Genomic DNA, 17,205 nt, shown 5'->3' on the forward strand with positions numbered 1-17,205 from the left:
CAAGCGAAAAGCGCCGGAAAAGACAATGAGCAATCAATCCAAAAATGTTTGGTATGCCAAGCCAAATTGGGTGCGTTCATCACATTCTTTAGTAGAGAGCCGGGCAAAAAAACACAAAAAGAGGAGGGCACTGTGGGGGGCCGAGGCTTAGAAGTCGTCGAGGTCGAGCTGGTCCTGGAAGTTGCCCACAGAGTCCCTGCCGAGGGTGAAGTAGAACTTGTCCAGGTGGTAGATCCTCATGTAACCATCCTCACTTCCGCTCGTGTAGCTGTTTCGAGTAGAAGAAGATGGAAATGAGACATGATGGCTCGAGTAGAAGAAGAGAGAGGAAAAAAAAAGATGTAGCAAGACGATGTTGTGACGTTATATACCTCTTGCCGTCGGGAGCGTAGGAGATGGTGTTGATGGGACCGAAGTGGCCCTTGATGGAGCCCAGCTCCTCCTCGAAAATCATGTCGTAGATGCGGGCCTCGAAACCGCCAGACTCGACGGCGGAGGTGGTCACACCGTGCGCCTTCTGACCACCACCCAGCAGGACGTGGTCCAGGATGGGCGAGATCGCAGCCGAGTTCACGGGCTTGGCCGACTCGAACGTCTTCAGCAGCTTGAACGTCTTGCTGTCGTACAACTGGGGAATGGAAGAAATAGTAGAAGAAGAAGGTGAGTGCGCAAGCCTCAAGTGGAGAGGGAAGTGGCTGTTGGCTTACCCTGGCGGTACGGTCATCCGACGATGTGATGAAGTAGGTCTCGTCCCACGAGAAGGCGATGGAGTTCACCTGAGCCTGGTGGTCCGTGATTGTGTGCAGGAGCTCTCCGCTCTGTATTTGGTCAAGTAGAAGAGAGATCAGAACACAAACCATTGTGGTGCGTATGACAACAGGGAAAGGAGAAGTAGAAGAAGCGAACCTCAGGATCGTGTATGTACACCGAGCAGTCCTCGCTGGAGTAGATGATGTATTTGTTGAGGGGTCCCCACAGCGCTTGTGTGATCTTCGCGCTGGGCGTGGGAGCCACGATCTCCCGCATGGGCAGCGGGTTCTCTGCAGTGCGGCCCAAAGAAGTGAGAAGGTTAGCACAGACAAGAGGCACCAACATGTAGCGCGGTGTACGCCGCCACCGTACGTTTGGCGGGCCTCTCGGGGTCGAGCTTGTAGATGTAGATGGACGAGGCCAGCTTGGTGAAGGGATCAGTCACCGCAAGGAATTTGCGGTCGCCCTTGGCAAAAGCGACGCACCTCACGGGTGCTCGGTGAGACCTGATAGCGCGCAGATTTCAATGTCAACCGAAGAACGTACAGATTTATCTGGAGATTGGCGAATCCACCAATCTACATGGTAAAATTGGCAACAATTTTCGGTGTAGAGGGCATACCAGGAGAAGAGCTCCTCGCCGGTCTCAACATTCCAAAGCTTGGCCGTGGTGTCGGCGGAAGCAGTGAGAAGAAGCTTGCTATCCCCTGTAAACAAAACGAAATCATAAGAAAAATGTAGCAGGAGGTTGATTGATGCCGAACGCAGAGAATGAGGAAATTGGAGCGTACATGAGACATCAAGCGACCACACAGCACCGGTGTGGCCCTTGTAGGTGCCGAGGCGCTCACCGGTGTCGGAGAACCACACGCACGGGGTGGGATCCTTGGCGGCACTGAAGATCAGATCGCCATCTCTGTTGTACTTCAAGAACGTGAGCGCCCTCTCGTGTCCCTTGAGCAGAATCGGTCTCTGCAATGTGACAATTGTGTCCCCATGTCAGCGATCAGGCGGTATATTTGGATGGCGATCTCAAAGCCGCAGCGGCACGAGGACACAAGCGCAGCTTCAAAGGGAAGACAAAGAGGGAGCATGACAATAATCGACTCATTACCATTGTCTGTTGTGGATGAAATCAACAAATGGGCTTTTTGTGGCTTAGATGCAGAAAAAAGCAGGGCCGGAGAGAAAGGTGGCAGAATAGCAGAGTAAAAAGGCAGACGGGAAAAGGCCGTGAATTATAATTGTGCACGAATGCTGCAGAGATGAGAATCCTGCCACCAAGGCCTTTTTACACCACAGCAAACATTGGTCATGTAGCACAGCCACCACCAGGATGAAGGAAGCTGAGAAGTTGCTCTAGGGATATCGTGCTGATACATGTTCAAGTTGAGATCCCCTCACAAAAGGCTTCATTTTTTTTGTCGTTGGCACAAAATGGCGCCAACTGGCAAAAAGTTGGTGGAATTTTTTATTACCTTTGATGCTTGCAGATGCAGAAGGCCACGCCGAAGCGTCGAGCACCATCGGGAGATGGTGTCAAGAATGGGGAACAAGCCAGTGGGTCCAGCAAACGGCCACGGCTGTCTTCGATCACGAATGAAGAAGAGCAGGAGGATGTCGCTACATCTCACTACAGCGAGTCTGAAAATCGTCTCCTTGATCGAGTCGCGCGAATGGAAGCCGAGGGCGAACAAGAATTACAAAACCTGGATGAAGAAGAGTTGACACGACACGAGAAGCATCGAAACATGCAGCAAACGGAAGCCGAGGTGGGCATTATTGAAATGATCAAGCTCGAGAACTTCATGTGCCATCGTCACCTGGAGCTGAAGCTGGGACCCAACATCAACTTCATCATTGGCCAAAATGGAAGTACGTTCAACCCCACGCACCAGATTATTTCATTTAACGGCAAATTTAATCGCAAATTGTAACCGTTAACTGCTAATCTTGCTATTATCTAACAATCAACCCATCTCTCCAATCCAAGGCGGTAAGAGCGCCGTGCTGGTCGCACTCACTGTGTGCTTGGGAGCAAAGGCTGGCTTCACCAATCGTGGAAAGAAGATTACCAACTTCATCCGTGGAGACGCCAGGTTCGTTGACTCCCCCTTTGATGGTCATTCGCGCTCTCTCTTTTCTCTCACATCATCACACGCAACAGCTCGGCCTCTGTATCTGTGACGCTGCGCAATCGTGGCGCGGAGGCCTACAAGCCCGACCTCTACGGCAAGACCATCACCATCATTAGGACCATCGCACGGTCCGGCTCGTCGGGCTACAAAGTCAAGAGTGACAGCGGTACGCGAGTCTCCAGCAGGTCATGAGGGTGGCTCGAGCCACCAGCCACCTCACCCTTTTGGATTGTGTGCAGGCAAGACGATCGCGACAACGAGGCGTGAGGTGCTGATGGTGATGGAGCAGTTCAACATACAGATCGAGAACCCCTGTGTGATCCTCATGCAGGACACCAGCAGGGCGTTCTTGAACGCGAGTAAGCCCGCCGAGAAGTACAAGTTCTTCCTGAGCGCCACCCAGCTCCAGCAGATCAGTGACGACTACCGCACAGTCGACGTCAAGGTGCGTTTTCCTTTCCTTTGACAGCTCACATCAATGATTGCGCCGCGAGCCACGTGCTGACATCGCCGCGCCGTTGTGACAACAATGTTGTTTTTTTCCCCCCCAGCTGAACGGTATGAAGCAAACGCTGGAGAATAAGCAAGACGTACTGCCCGACCTGAAGAAGAGGGTCCAGGAGCTGGAGCATCAGTTCAGGGAAGTGGCCAAGCTGCGCGACCTCGAAAGCCAGGTCAGCCAACCCCACCCCCCTCTCCCCCCCCTACTCACGCTTTATATCAAGGCCCTCTAGGCCAGCTGAGCTTTGCGCAGCTTCGCTAACCCCGCGTGTGGCACAACACGCTGCAACAGGTCCGCAAAATGAAGGGCCACCTGATTTGGGCGCAGCTTCAAGGCCGAGAAAAAGAGCTGGCCGAGTTGCGCGAGAAGGTCGAGGCCCGCCAGCGCGAGATCGACAAGAACGACCAGGTCCTGGACAAGGTGCGGCCGCCACCACTGCCTTCGCATGCCGTCTCGCCCCCACCCGAGCGCAGCGCAACACAACACTGTTGAGATTTCTTTTGACTCACCAAAGCTTGCTTGCGCTGTCGTCGTTAACATCATCAGATCAAGAACGCGACGCAAAAGCTCACGGAGAAGTACGAGGCCCGGCAGAAGCTGGTGGACGAAACCGGCGCGCAGATCCGTGCGGCCACCGCGGAGGTCGAGACCTACCGCACCCAGATCGGCGAGATCAAGCGCGGCATGAGCCACCACCAGAACACGGTCAAGGACCTGCGGAAGAGGCGCGACGAGCTGGCGCTGCGTATCAGGAAGCTGCAGGAATTCATCAGCGACGTGCAGGAGAAGGCCATGCGCGACACACAGTGCGCCTACACCAGCTCGCCCCATTCCCCGTGCCTGGCGCACCCGCCTCTGCTGACGCCACCCTTCGCAGAGCGGAGAAGCTGGAGAGGCAGGAGAGGATCGCGGCGCTGCAGGCGGCGTTGCAGGCGCAGCACGAGAAGGCCGAGGCGATGGACCAGGAGCTCGCCGAACACGAGCGCCAGCGCCAGAGCATCGACGCCGAACTGAAGGACCTCACCGCCAAGGAGCGCGAGGTCGTTCAGGAGGTACATACATCCGCACCTTGCCGGCTTCCCCCCCCCCCTCTTCTCCACTTCTCACCGCCTGGGATTCACACGACGTCGCTCTTTTGCCCCGGTGGCGTGCAGGCACAAAAACTCGAGGGCCAGATCCGCACGCTGGAGCTGCAGAAGGCGGACCGCACGCGCTGCTTCGGCCGAAACATGCCCGCCCTGCTCGACGCCATCAACAGGTGCGTGAGACAACTGCCACGCCAGCCTTCTTTGCTCGAATTGTGTGTGTGTGTGTGTGTGTGTCGTGCGTGTGGCATGTGTGCGTCGTGTGTGTGTGTGCATCGTGTGCGTGTGTGTTGTGATAGCATTCTATGCGGCTGACCACTTGTTACACTGACAACCCTTTGTTCGAACGGGGACGAGAGCAGGGAGCGTCGGTGGCAAAAGAAGCCCATCGGCCCGCTGGGCCTTTGCCTGACGATCAAGGACGACCAATGGGCGACGGCCATCGAAACCGCGCTCGGTCGTACCATGGACGCCTTTGTCGTCGACAACCACCACGACGAGAAGATCCTCAAGGAGATCGGACGGCGCGTGGGGCAGGTGTGTCATCACCCCCCCCCTCTTCCCCCTTCTCCCCCACCCCCACAAAACCATCAATTCAGCGCTCAAGTGCTCACGCGTCGTGTCTTGCTTCATCACCTGCAGGTGCCGGACATGTATGTGCAGCGGTTCCAAGACCGGGTCTACCACATACCGGACAATGCGCTGCCTCCGCCCCACCTCACCACCGTCCTCTCTCAGCTCCAGGCCGACGAAGTACGCCCCTCGCCCTTCCCCCCCCCTTTTTTTTCTTCGCGTGCGTCTTGTGTCTGACTGACCGTGTTCGGGTGATGGTGGCGGTGGCGGCGGTCCCTCCGCTACACGATCTCGTGCACCACAGGTCATGGTGTACAACTGCCTGATCGATCAGCGGCAGATCGATAACATCATTCTCATCCCGGATCGACAGCAGGCCTCACAGGTTGGTCCCCCCCCTCACTTGTGCAGCTATGTAACTGGCCAACCACATTGCACAGATTTATCTCACTACACGCCACTACACGCCACACCACCACTGCGACTGATGATCAGATCATGTTCCGACAACGGCCGCCGAACGCGAGAGAGGGCTACTTGCCGGACGGCTCGCGACTGCTGGTGCGCGGCGGCGCTGAAGTGTTCAACGCCGGAAACACGCGCGCGCGGAGGCTCGGCCGCAATTTCGAGGAGCAGATCCGGGACGCCCACGTTGCGCTCGAGCACAAGCAGAAGGAGGCCGCGCACTTCAGGCCGCGCGTGCAGGAGCTGCGAAGCGCTGCCGATGCCGTACGCCACACACACACACACACACACACACACACACACACACACACACACACACACACACGACGACACACACGCATTATTTGCTGACGCCAATCCAATCGTGGGTGGTGGTGGTGGGGCGTAGACCGCGCGAGCGCTCACGCAGCTCCGTAAGCAACGGGCGGCGCTCAAGCGGGACGAGGGTCGGCTCACGGCCGACATCCACGAGCTCCAATCGGTGCGAGAGGAGGCCCCGCCCGACATCTCCGAAGCTCAGACCAGTCTCGAGGTACCCCCCACAACCCACGACACGACACGACCAACGACACGACACGCAACACGACACGCGACACGACACGACACGACACGACACGACACGTGTGTGGTTTGTCTCTAACTTTGGGGTGTCAATGGGGAAACAGGGTTTTCTGAAGACGAAGGAGGAGCTCGAGGCCGAGCTGGCCAAGGCCATGGAGGTGGCCGGCCAGGTGCCGGAGGAGCTGGGGCCGTTGCAGGACAAGTTCGCCGAGAAGAAGGCCGAGATCGAGAACCTGGCCGCCCGCAGCGAACAGATCGCCGCCAAGCTCACGAGCGTGCACAAGAACATCACCACCGTACGCCCTCCCCTCACCTTCCCGCTGTGATGACGTCAGCAGCTGCTGACGTGTGTCGTGCGTGTGCGCGCGTGTGTGGAATTGCAGATAGCGGCGAGGGAGAAGCAGATGGTGCTCAACAAGGAGAAGCTGATGCAGTCCAAGCTGGAGGAGGAGACGTCGCTGGCGGAGCAGCGCGCCGCGCTGGACGAGGAAATGCGCCGGGCCGAGCAGGCCGTCCCGCGGCCCGAGGAGGACCTGCCGCCGCCGGCCCACCTCCAGCGCGAGATCCAGAAAATGGAGGCCCGCATCCGCTCGCAGACGGTACCCCCGCGCGCCTTGTGTGTGTCGTGTGTCGTGTGTCGTGTGTCGTGTGTCGTGTGTGTCATCTGCAGTGTCAACGACTCAACGTTGTTGCTTGGGTGGGCGATGTGCGTGTGTGTGTTGGTGTGGACAGGACGGCCAACGGAGTCCGGCGGAGATCACGCGCGAGTTCAAGGCGGCCAAGAAGGCGTACGACGAGGCCACGTTCAAGGTGCAGCTGTTGAGCAGCCTGCTCGAACTCCTCGAAAACGACCTCAGGGTAGAGACAGCTTCGCTTCTCCTTATTTATTTATTTATTTATTGTTTGTTTGTTTGTTTGTTGCATTTTCATTATCTCGGCGCTAACCAGGTTCGCCACTTTGACGCAGGATCGTCTGAACAAGTGGCTCCTGTTCCGTCGCTCCATCGCCAACCGGACGACCTTCCACTTCCACGGATTCCTGAGCCGCAAGGGCTACGCCGGGTACGCGCCCACTTCGCCCGTCGTATTGGGGGGGGGGAACAACGTTTGATGTTGTGCTCATCTCTCACATCAACATGATCAACAACAACACGGCCAGGTCGCTCTCGTTCGACCACCAGCACCGCCACCTGGACATCGAAGTGCAGCTCGACGCTGCTCAGGGCGGTCCGCAGGGCGCACGCGACACGCGAACCCTCTCCGGCGGCGAACGCTCCTTCTCCACCGTCGCTCTCCTGCTCTCCCTGTGGGAAGGTACCATCATCCCGCACACACCGCACACACCGCACACACCGCACACACCGCACACACCGCACACACCGCACACACCGCACACACCGCACACATAGAACGCGCTGACGTGTCGTGTGGCCGCGCAGCGATGGAGTCGCCCTTCCGTGCGATGGACGAGTTCGACGTGTTCATGGACGCAGTGAACCGCCACCTGTCGCTCAAGCTGCTGATCGAGTCGGCCCGACAGCAGAGGCACCGCCAGTTCATCTTCATCACGCCACACGACCTCACCTCCGTCGCGTCGGGACCCGACGTGCGGGTGAACCGCATGCGCGACCCCGAGCGAGCCGACATCGTCGGCATCGGCGCTCAGCAGACCATCCTCGACCAGTACACCCAGTCTTGATCATCGTCTTCGTCGTCGTCATGTAATATGATCACAGTGTGCGGAAAACAACAAGAACGGTTGGCATGCAACTGTTATATAGTGATGATGGTTGGCATGTAACATTAACAACGTATGTATCAATTACTTGGAGGGAGGAGGGGAAGAGGGGGAGGCTTCGATGCCCACAAAGCGGAGGATGCGGCCGAGCATGGACTCGAGGGTGAGCGAGGGGAAGAGTGGGCTGAGGAGGGACAACGTCGCCAGGGCGGCGAACGGCACGAAGCGCTTGGCCGGAAGCAACGGCTGTGGCAGCGTCTCGCTGTGCGTCGACGCGCGGCGTTGGTGAGTGCACAAAATAACACGACACGACACGACACGACACACGACATGCAACGCAACGGAAGAATAATGGGTACCTGTCGTAGTAGAGGTTGTTCATGGTGGCCATGAAGGACGGGTTGAGCGTGTCGGGCTCGTACTCGGTGAGGTAGAGGATGAGCGCCAGCGAGAATCCAGCAAATATTCTGAACCCGCGCTCGGAGCGCACGTCGAGCGTCTGCGGGATGACGCCGCGCCGCACGCCGCTCACCAGGAGGCCGTAGATGCCCCGCGCGAACAGGTAGAGCACAATCTGATTATTTACACTCCCCGACAGCCCCTTACTGTCGCCGAACCCTATGTAGCCACCCACAAACCCTGCGTGTCGTGTCGTGTCGTTGTGTCAGACAGCACGCAACACACACACACACACACACACAAGTGACTCACCTGCGATCCAACACTCGAGGCCGCCGTCGACGCCCATCCGTCGGAGAATGTAGCAGATGGCCTTGTAGATGCCGACGAACATGCCGAGGTTCTTGCCATGCTGCACCAGCTGCTTCATCGTAAACACCAGCCTGTTACGATAGCTGCACGGGTGGTGGTGAAATGCAACAGCGCGTGCAAGAACGCCACACGGCACACACAACGACAACGGCTGTGAGAACGCAGCAAAGATGGACAAGGAAGAGGTAAATGATCGATGACGAACCTGGACTCTCGATAGAGGAGGGCGTAGACGAAGGCCTGGATCACATAGGGTAATCGAATGCGAGCGCCCATCACGATGCCATTCCTACAATTGTTGTAATATAAAATCAGTAGAATTAAAATTGAGAAGAGATTTGTGGCTCTACACGAATGAAATGAAAGACGAAAAATCGATTCGACCAACCTGTAGCCGCGAAGAGCGCTCAGCAGGGAGCTGTGTCGAATGAGCCAATTGAAGTGTAGCTTGGCTCCCCGAATAAATGTCGGGGCGGCCGAAGGTATAAGACTTGCAGTTGAAGACGAACTCATTCTCCTCCGCTGACCTCTTCACATGTCCCAGGCCCCAATGTTGGGGGAACGAAGCAATCCAGGCAATCGGGGCGTCGTGGGATTTGCTGTCTTCCTTTATGTTGCGGCCAACCGCCAGTATTGCATTTCTTTTTCTTTTCCAAACTGAATTCCTTTTGCACCGCGATCGAGCACGTAGTGAATGAACGCATGTCCTATCTATGATCAGGGCTCAACCGAACCCTTGATATATACATATATATATATATATATATGAGGGCCAGAGGAGGATCGTATCACGTACCAGATTGTATATATGCTAGTTAAAAAAAAGCCGGTGGTAAGGTTTCAGGACCGGCGCACAGTGGCACCCATCCCAGACAACAGAGCGTGATTGTTCGAAGTAGCCCAGCGACTGTAGCACCGCGCCCATGAAGCGATGTGTGCGGGCGACCACCTTGTGGCCAACAGTCTTGCGTTGGTGATCGTGGGCTCAGCCAGAATTCGCGGAAGGCTGCCGTGGCGTGGTTGACAGGATCAAAGCGGGTGGAGCCCGATGCTGGGCCGGCGACGTGTGCGGTCGAGACTTGTCTAGTCGTTGCATTGGCGGTGGAGTGTGAAAGTGGGAGGTTGATGACGTTGCGATGGAGCTTGTGACCGCCACCACATCACTCTCTCTTTTTATTTAAAAAACAATCACCGTGTCAATGTCGAGTGTCATTTTGGCACTGTGCCATTTCTTGTCAAGCCAAGCCAAGATGGAGATGAAGGTGGACACGAATGAAGATGATCATTGATTGAATGGAACTACAAAATACACGCGCTTTCCTCTCCCCTCGAGCTCTTTCTTTCTCTCCTTTTAGCTGACTTCCTCTTCTCCCCCTTGTTTTTTCTTGCCTCTCTCTCTTGCGTGTCCACGTCGACGATGATGAAGGTGATGAAGGGCTCACAAAACTGTGGGTGACGACGACGCATTGACGGCGGCGAGGCGGCGGTGATGTGTTGAAACGGCAAAATTGGATCGGAAAGGAAGATGATGATGAAGGTGGTGGTACGCCGCCGTTGGTCGGTGATGATGACGACGATGGGCCGGTCTCGTCGGTCGACTCTCGGGCTGGTTGATGGTGAAGATGAGGAAGACGTGGGCGCGACCACAACTGGTCGTAGCCGAGCTCGCTCATATTTACATTTCCACTCGCGCCCGTGTGGGTGCTGGTGGGGTGATCGATGTCGATGAGTGTGTGGCGACGGCCGTAGAGGCGAGGTTCGAGGAAGAAGCTTCAGAAGAGAGAAGAAGAAGATGGAGAAGGAGAGGAAGTGGCTGATGGTGGTCGCGGCCGTGTTCGTGAAAAGTCTCTTGTTGACGTCGCGCTGATTTACTTGCGCGATGTGTCCAGCACTGTACACACGTCGTCCACCTTGGACAGGTCTTCCAGGAACGATATCAAGTCCTTCAACGCGTGCACGATGCGACCCAAGTGAGCACACGAGCAGAGACAGACAGACAGACGGACAGGCAAGAGTGTAGGCAAAGTGTGACGCACCAGGAGCTCGGTGTCGTTCATGTCGTCGAACCACGAGTCGATGGGCACGGCATGGTGAGGGTGGAACAGATACGAAGCGGGCGAGTTGTCGATGATGATCACGTTCTTCATCTCCCTCCCGAGTTTGGACAAGTCCTGTGTGCGTGTGGCGAGACAGTCAGAGTGTGAGCCGACAGAGAAGAGAAGAGAGGAGACCGGGTGACGGACGGACCTTGACAAAATTGCCCTTGTGTTGCACGCACGACTCGCGGAAGAGCCGTGTTCGCGTAACTCGGTGAATGTCGAGCAAGTCGAGCACCGGATCGGCGTACTGGGCAGAGGCAACGGAGCCAACAACGTTGTCAGTCACTCGCCGGCGGCGGCGTGGCTTGCTTGTTGTTGGGCAGTTCTGTGGGTCGAGTGTGGGTACCTTGGCCAAGCTCGCGGTGAAGACCACAACCTCAAAGATCTCGCCTACTCGCTTCATGAACGTGTCCACTCCAGGTCGCTTCAGGACGTACACCTGGTGCATCTGATCCTCCACCTCGACGGGAATGATGAAGTCGGCATTGTTGATTGGCTAGGGTAGGACATGTCGAGAAGGCCGAACAAAAATGAGCAAAATTGAATCCGCGGACACGCGAATGCAGAATTGGGCAAATCGGAAAAGAATCGGGCAGAAGGGCACCTTGAACGAGCTGTGCACCAAGGTCTCATCGAGATCTAGCACGAGAGTCTTCTTTCCGCTGTCCTCTGCCAGAAGAGGCGGTAGCAGGTAGTCACGGCTCAACTGGAAATGGTGGCCCAACATAAACATGCAATGGTCAGAACGTGTAGAAGCAAATTGAGAATGCCATGGCATTTCCATGCGAATGTGGATTGAAACGGAAGCAAGAAGACGGTAATGAGAGGAAGACGGGCGGAAGGGTAAAACATGTACATGAGGAGAAGTATTGGAAGAAGCGCCCACTTTCGTCATGCGATGTTCCTCATCATCAGTCTCTGGAAGGCAGCATTGGAAAAGGGAACGCATCCATCCCTTTTTCCTGCCGTTTCGAGATGCACGGTGCTCTTGAGGGCGAGGTGATTGAGATCCATCGCGTGAGACCTGCGTTATGAGGTTTTGATGCGGCTCATCCCGAGATACTTGTGTTATGGGCGAGCTCATTTCCTACTCGTTGTGTATCGTTCGAAGAAGTAGGAATGGTCGTTGGGGAGATCGAAACGACCAGCCGAGCCGCACGATGAAACGAGTCCAAAGAGAAGAAGGGATGAAAAGATTGAGATGGAGGCGGGGAGATCCAAACAAAAAAAGAAAAAATAAATTGCAGGTGAGAAAAAGCGGGTGCACCAACGGCGCTCAGTGGTTTGAAACCGGACTTCCGGTGAACATGAACCACCTCTGCTTGGTGGGCGGAAATTGCCAGGATTGCAAAATACACTAAATGGTTTGGCAATTTTAGAAATGAATTAGCAAAATCAAGAGTTCACAGAAAAATCAAGCCGCAAAAAGAATTCATTTTCGGCTGCGCTTGAGTTTTTTCACGCAATCTATCAATCCTACGAATTGGAGAAGCAGCATAGAAACAATGAGCACGGTGTCGAAGCTGAATGGGATCGCGTCGGTGGGCGATCAGAAGACCAAAATCGCTCAGTACAGAGATCTGCTGAACGAAATCTTCGCGGCGCAGAAGGCTGAGGATTTCAATGCCTTCGTCGATCACATGGTGTCTGAGGACACCCCCCTCGTCATCTCGCGACAGATCCTCCAGAACTTTGCTCAGATCCTGAAGGACCTGCCCACCGAGCTGCACAAGACTGTGGCCACTTACGCCCTTGCCAAGCTGCAGCCCCGCGTGGTTGCGTTCGAGGAGCAGGTGTCCATCATCCGCGAGCACCTGGCATCCGTCTACCAAGATGAGGAGGAGTGGGCTGAGGCTGCCGCTTGCCTGCGTGCCATCCCCCTCGACACTGGCAACAGGTGCCCCCCCCCCCGATGCTGCCGCTGATATGCTTCCATTATGAGACCAATTGTATAAATGCCTTATTTGCCTCGTGCAGAGTGCTGGATCCCGAGTACAAGGTCAACATTTACGTCAAAATCGCTCAGCTGTACCTGGAAGACGATGAGGCCGTGCAAGCCGAGACCTTCCTCAACAGGGCCTCGATTCTCATCCCTGACTGCAAAGAAGCCAACCTGCACATGCGCTACAAGGTTCGCCTCAGCCCCCCCCCCTTTTTTTTCTCCTACTTCTTTCTGCCGCTGTCGCCATCTGCTGGCCTTCAGATCGTTATTGGAGTGCTACACGCATCACCAACCACGCACCTTGCCGACAACAGGTCTGCTTTGCCCGTATCATGGACTACAAGAGGCGCTTCCTCGAGGCGTCGTCGCGCTACTACGAGCTCTCGCAGATCGTGGGCGAGCGGGAGAGGCTCGACGCGCTCAAGTGCGCCGTGACGTGCGCCATCCTGGCCAACGCCGGCCCGCAGCGTTCGCGCGTGCTGGCCACCCTCTACAAGGACGAGCGGTGCTCCAAGATCGACATCTACGACATCCTCGAGAAGATGTACCTCGAGCGCGTCCTGAGGAAGCCCGAGGTGCAGAAGTTCGCTGCCGACCTCAAGCCCCACCAGATGGCGCTCCTCTCCGACGGCTCGACCGTGCTCGACCGTGCCGTCATCGAGCACAACCTCCTCTCGGCCTCCAAGATCTACAACAACATCACCTTCTCCGAGCTTGGCTCTCTCCTCGAGATCACTCCCGAGAAGGTTCGCGTTCAGCTCAGCCCCCCTCATCATGATCATCTCCTCTTGGTTCTTGTCGTGCCTGAGTACCGTCAGATATCGGTCTGACGCATCATGTCGCTTTACACAAACACAGGCCGAGCAGGTGGCGGCGCGCATGATGGTGGAGAGCCGACTCCAGGGAAGCATCGACCAGATCGACAAGCTCATCCAGTTCGAGACTGGTAATTGTCTTCCTCCCTCTGCAAGACCTTCTTACCCTCTTCACCTTCTCCTTGAGCTCACGTGTGCACACTTTTTTTGCCTTGCGCCAGACGGTGGCTCGCTGAACCTCTGGGACAAGCACATCGAGGGAGCGTGCCACACCATCAACGTCATCGTGGAGAACCTCGGCACCAAGTACCCCCAGTTCATCCAGTCCTAAGCGAGGTCTATGTTCATAGATGAGCCATTCCCTTGGAGGTGTATCTCTAGGCTCTCAACAAACAATACAGGCCACCAAGAAATGTAGCAAAGGTCTTCTTCTTGAGCTCTCTGGCAAAGAAAGAGAGATAAAAAAAGAATTAATAATTATTTAATAATTATTTTCTTTTCCGGCTTTTCTGGCTTTGTTCCCTTGTCTGGCTCCGGAAGAGATCATCATCTCCCTTGATTGCCCTCTTCTCCTCGCTCATTCCTGAACAACATGGCTGATCCCTTCTTCATGTCCGATCCCGCCGCCCGCAAGCGGAAGCGTACAAAGGTACACCCGGCGCATCTCTTGCCAATGAATTGAATTGTGATTATTAATCGGAGACGATTGGCCCTTGCAATTATGATTGCAGGCAAGCGATGACGAAGAAAATGAGGAAGAAGGTACTCTCATCTCTGCCCTTTGCCCCCCCCCCCAACAAACGCGGCGAACGCAGGAGAGATTTTATGAGATTTTATTCAATTTACAAGAAAATAGGACTTGGTAGAACGGAGGAAGTAGCAACGCGCATGCGTGCCCTTTCATTTGTTTTCGATCTTGTTTGCAATCGCCCAATCTTTTACCTTCATCTCAACTTTGTCTGCTTTGAATCAATGAATGGCAGGAGGTGCGCTGGACCTGAGCGAAGAAGAGGGAAGCGAACAAGAGGAGGAGCAGACCGAAGAGGACCGCTTTGCTCACGAGACGCCCGACGAGACGCGCCTGCGACTGGCCGAGCGCTACGTGCGCAAGCTGGAGGCCCTCAACTCGGCCAAGCGCGGCGACGAAGACGACGACGAGGAGGAGGACGAAGAGGAGCTCAACACACGCGTCCACAAGCGCCTCAAGCAGGACGTGCTTGAAGCCTCCGGACGTCATCGCCGCCGCTTGGCCCACGAGGTGTGTTGCTGTCCCGTGTTGCGTGTGTCGTGTGTGCATGCGTGCGTGTGCGTGTGTGTGTGTGTTGGCGTTGATTGATTGTTCGATTGTAAAGGTTGCGGCGCGAGATGTGGCGGCGGCCGAGGCGGGCATCCGAACCATTCGGGGCCACCAGCTGCCCCTCACCTGCGTGGCGCTGGCCGACGACGAGAAGACCGCCTACACCGGCTCCAAAGACGGCACAATCATTCAATGTACCCCCCCCCATCATACCCCCCTCAACCACACATGATGCGTGTTGCTGACGTGTCATGCGTGTCGTGTCATGTGCGTGTGTTGCGTGTGTTGCGTGTGTCGTGTGCGTCTGGTGTTGTATCATCAGACGACGTGGAAACGGGCAAGCGGCTGTGGCGAGGCGGTCGGGCGCCGAGGAGGGAGGCCAACGAAAAGGCGAGCAAGGGGAAGGGCCGGGGCAAGAAGGGGAAGCAGCAGATGAAGAGCGACAAGTCCAAGGGGCACGTGGGGCACGTGCTGGCGATCGCGGTCAGCTCCGATGGACGGATGCTGGCCACTGGCGGCGACGACCGGCTCGTCCACCTGTGGGACACCCGCACCAACACCCAGATCGACACCTTCTCCGGCCACCGACAGGCCGTCACCGTACGTCGTGCCGCCTCGTGTGCGCGTGTGTCGTCTCATGTGTGCGTGTGTCATTGACTCAATGCGTGTCGTGTCGTGTCGTGTTCAATAGGGCCTCACGTTCCGACAGGGCGGTCAGGAACTGTACAGCGCGTCGGCCGATGCGACGGTCAAGGTGTGGAGCACGGCCCAGATGTCCTACGTCGAAACCCTGTTCGGACACCAGGCGCCCGTCACCTCCATCGACTGCCTGGGCCAGGAGCGGCCTCTCACCGCCGGCGGATTCGACCGATCGATTCGGCTCTTCAAGGTACACCACCACCGCTCACGCCTCGTCTATTGCGTGTTGCCTTTGTTGACACTTTGATGACTGTGTGTTATATGTCGTGTGTCGTGTCGTGTCGTGTGCGGTCGTAGGTGGCGGAGGAAACACATCTGGTGTGGAAGGGACACACGGCGCCGATCGACGGCGCGGCCTACCTGACGGACCAGCTCTATGCGACGGTGTCGCAGGACGGCTCGCTCTCCCTGTGGGACCTGGGTCTCAAGAAGCCCCGCTCGACCGTGCCCAACGCCCACGCCGGCCGCTGGGTCACCGCCGTCGCCGCCTGCCGCCAATCCGACCTCTTCGCCACGGGATCCAGGTGCGCACACGACACGACACGACACGACACACGCACGAAACACATGTGCTTACCTTATATTGTCGACACAGTGACGGAGTGGTGCGCTTCTGGAGTGCGCCGCCCGCGGGAGTAGGCAAGGTGGAGCAGGTGGGCACGGCCACGGCGGCTGGATTCGTCAACGGGCTAGCCATAGCGCCCTCGGGCCGCTTCGCCCTGGCCGCGCTGGGCACCGAGCCCCGCATGGGCCGCTGGGACCGCCAGCCCGACGCGCGCAATGTGCTCGCTGTCCTCCCCCTCATCCCCGCCCCCCATCCAGACCACCCATAAAAAAGCACCTTCAGAATTCTTTTAAGGTGGCGAATGAAACCCAACGTGTCAGGCTCAGTGAGGTTTTCAACCTGGTGTTCCCTGGCATGCAAGTGCCCTCAATGGCACATGTGGGATCATCAACCTGGACTGGGAGTGATCTTGGGCACCTCCTCCTGTTTCACAGAGCACAGAACAGCTGGTGCCAAGAGAGTTTTTTTCTTTTTTCTTTTTTAAGCCACAAGGAAACAGGCAAAAGAAATTGACCAACTTTCTGAGGCCTCAGCTCAAGGCGAAGGAGGACCCTACCAAAATCCGCTACTTAGGGTGCGCACTCATCTGTTGTCCATCTGCCTTCTCTCCTTGGCCACACAGCCTTGCGATTCATCCTTTTCTACTGTACGCTGCGCATCATCTTGATATACAGAATAACAGATTTTTTTTCGATTATCATTCAGTTGGCAGATCGGAACAGGATATTGAACAGAGGAGCAACAACAACACATAAATGGAACCGCACAACCACGGTGGCGCCGAGTTCCTGTCCTCCTCGCCCAACTGGTCTTCGATGGCTTCCCCAAAATGGGGATACCTGTCATCCGCAGCCGCGGCCAGCCTGCGATCGCCCTGGGGCGACGCTGGGCTCGGCACAGGCGGCGACGATGGTGAGGGCGAGTATGGGGATGAGGCGCGACGAGGATGGGGAGATGGAACTATAGAACGAGAGGGCAGCTTCAATGGCGCACCGAGATTAAAGGCGGAGGAATTCGAGCGACGATGGGTGCCCCCAGCAGTGACAGCGCTCCTACAGGCGCTGGGCGGACCCGCAGCCCCATCCCGAACAGAAGCGCTCGAACAGCTGCGCCAGCTCCTCCTGCGCACGACGAGGGAACACGCACGGCAAGCGACGCAGCCGCACCTCGCCACCTTCACCATCCTCGCCAACGAATCGCCATTT

General features: G+C 56.5%; 6 protein-coding genes across 6 annotated transcripts; 3 read left to right on the forward strand and 3 right to left on the reverse strand.

Annotated features, from left to right (window-relative positions):
* Nucleotides 1-147: 147 nt before the first annotated feature.
* On the reverse strand, nucleotides 148-1,844 carry ACA1_198530 (eTGF-beta receptor-interacting protein, putative; the record flags this gene model as incomplete). Its single annotated transcript, XM_004341676.1, has 8 exons — nucleotides 148-268; nucleotides 372-628; nucleotides 708-818; nucleotides 907-1,040; nucleotides 1,123-1,256; nucleotides 1,373-1,457; nucleotides 1,569-1,722; nucleotides 1,809-1,844. 8 exons carry the CDS (start codon nucleotides 1,842-1,844, stop codon nucleotides 148-150), a joined length of 1,032 nt encoding a protein of 343 aa, XP_004341724.1.
* A 657-nt stretch (nucleotides 1,845-2,501) lies between these two features.
* Nucleotides 2,502-7,773, forward strand: ACA1_198540 (RecF/RecN/SMC domain containing protein; the record flags this gene model as incomplete). The annotated part of the gene is made up of 20 exons (XM_004341677.1): nucleotides 2,502-2,625; nucleotides 2,744-2,849; nucleotides 2,918-3,054; nucleotides 3,128-3,333; nucleotides 3,440-3,562; nucleotides 3,682-3,810; nucleotides 3,937-4,196; nucleotides 4,268-4,442; nucleotides 4,545-4,648; nucleotides 4,838-5,012; nucleotides 5,118-5,228; nucleotides 5,353-5,433; nucleotides 5,544-5,777; nucleotides 5,923-6,045; nucleotides 6,179-6,370; nucleotides 6,458-6,673; nucleotides 6,807-6,932; nucleotides 7,042-7,136; nucleotides 7,234-7,388; nucleotides 7,514-7,773. The coding sequence occupies 20 exons, from the start codon at nucleotides 2,502-2,504 to the stop codon at nucleotides 7,771-7,773; spliced, it is 3,132 nt and encodes a 1,043-aa protein (XP_004341725.1).
* A 123-nt stretch (nucleotides 7,774-7,896) lies between these two features.
* Nucleotides 7,897-8,859, reverse strand: ACA1_198550 (uncharacterized protein; the record flags this gene model as incomplete). Its single annotated transcript, XM_004341678.1, has 4 exons — nucleotides 7,897-8,074; nucleotides 8,172-8,430; nucleotides 8,524-8,666; nucleotides 8,789-8,859. The coding sequence occupies 4 exons, from the start codon at nucleotides 8,857-8,859 to the stop codon at nucleotides 7,897-7,899; spliced, it is 651 nt and encodes a 216-aa protein (XP_004341726.1).
* Nucleotides 8,860-10,451: 1,592 nt separating this feature from the next.
* Nucleotides 10,452-11,766, reverse strand: ACA1_198560 (cterminal domain small phosphatase, putative; the record flags this gene model as incomplete). Its single annotated transcript, XM_004341679.1, has 6 exons — nucleotides 10,452-10,526; nucleotides 10,620-10,754; nucleotides 10,831-10,929; nucleotides 11,029-11,178; nucleotides 11,287-11,388; nucleotides 11,539-11,766. The coding sequence occupies 6 exons, from the start codon at nucleotides 11,764-11,766 to the stop codon at nucleotides 10,452-10,454; spliced, it is 789 nt and encodes a 262-aa protein (XP_004341727.1).
* Nucleotides 11,767-12,187: 421 nt separating this feature from the next.
* ACA1_198570 (COP9 signalosome complex subunit 4, putative) lies at nucleotides 12,188-13,770 on the forward strand (the record flags this gene model as incomplete). The annotated part of the gene is made up of 5 exons (XM_004341680.1): nucleotides 12,188-12,579; nucleotides 12,660-12,813; nucleotides 12,939-13,370; nucleotides 13,483-13,570; nucleotides 13,661-13,770. 5 exons carry the CDS (start codon nucleotides 12,188-12,190, stop codon nucleotides 13,768-13,770), a joined length of 1,176 nt encoding a protein of 391 aa, XP_004341728.1.
* Nucleotides 13,771-14,031: 261 nt separating this feature from the next.
* On the forward strand, nucleotides 14,032-16,268 carry ACA1_198580 (transducin family protein; the record flags this gene model as incomplete). The annotated part of the gene is made up of 8 exons (XM_004341681.1): nucleotides 14,032-14,088; nucleotides 14,171-14,201; nucleotides 14,423-14,697; nucleotides 14,792-14,930; nucleotides 15,059-15,336; nucleotides 15,428-15,625; nucleotides 15,733-15,959; nucleotides 16,031-16,268. The coding sequence occupies 8 exons, from the start codon at nucleotides 14,032-14,034 to the stop codon at nucleotides 16,266-16,268; spliced, it is 1,443 nt and encodes a 480-aa protein (XP_004341729.1).
* Nucleotides 16,269-17,205: the final 937 nt, after the last annotated feature.

The sequence above is a fragment of the Acanthamoeba castellanii genome (assembly GCF_000313135.1).
Source record: "Acanthamoeba castellanii str. Neff unplaced genomic scaffold scf7180000084753, whole genome shotgun sequence".
NCBI lineage: Eukaryota > Discosea > Longamoebia > Acanthamoebidae > Acanthamoeba > Acanthamoeba castellanii.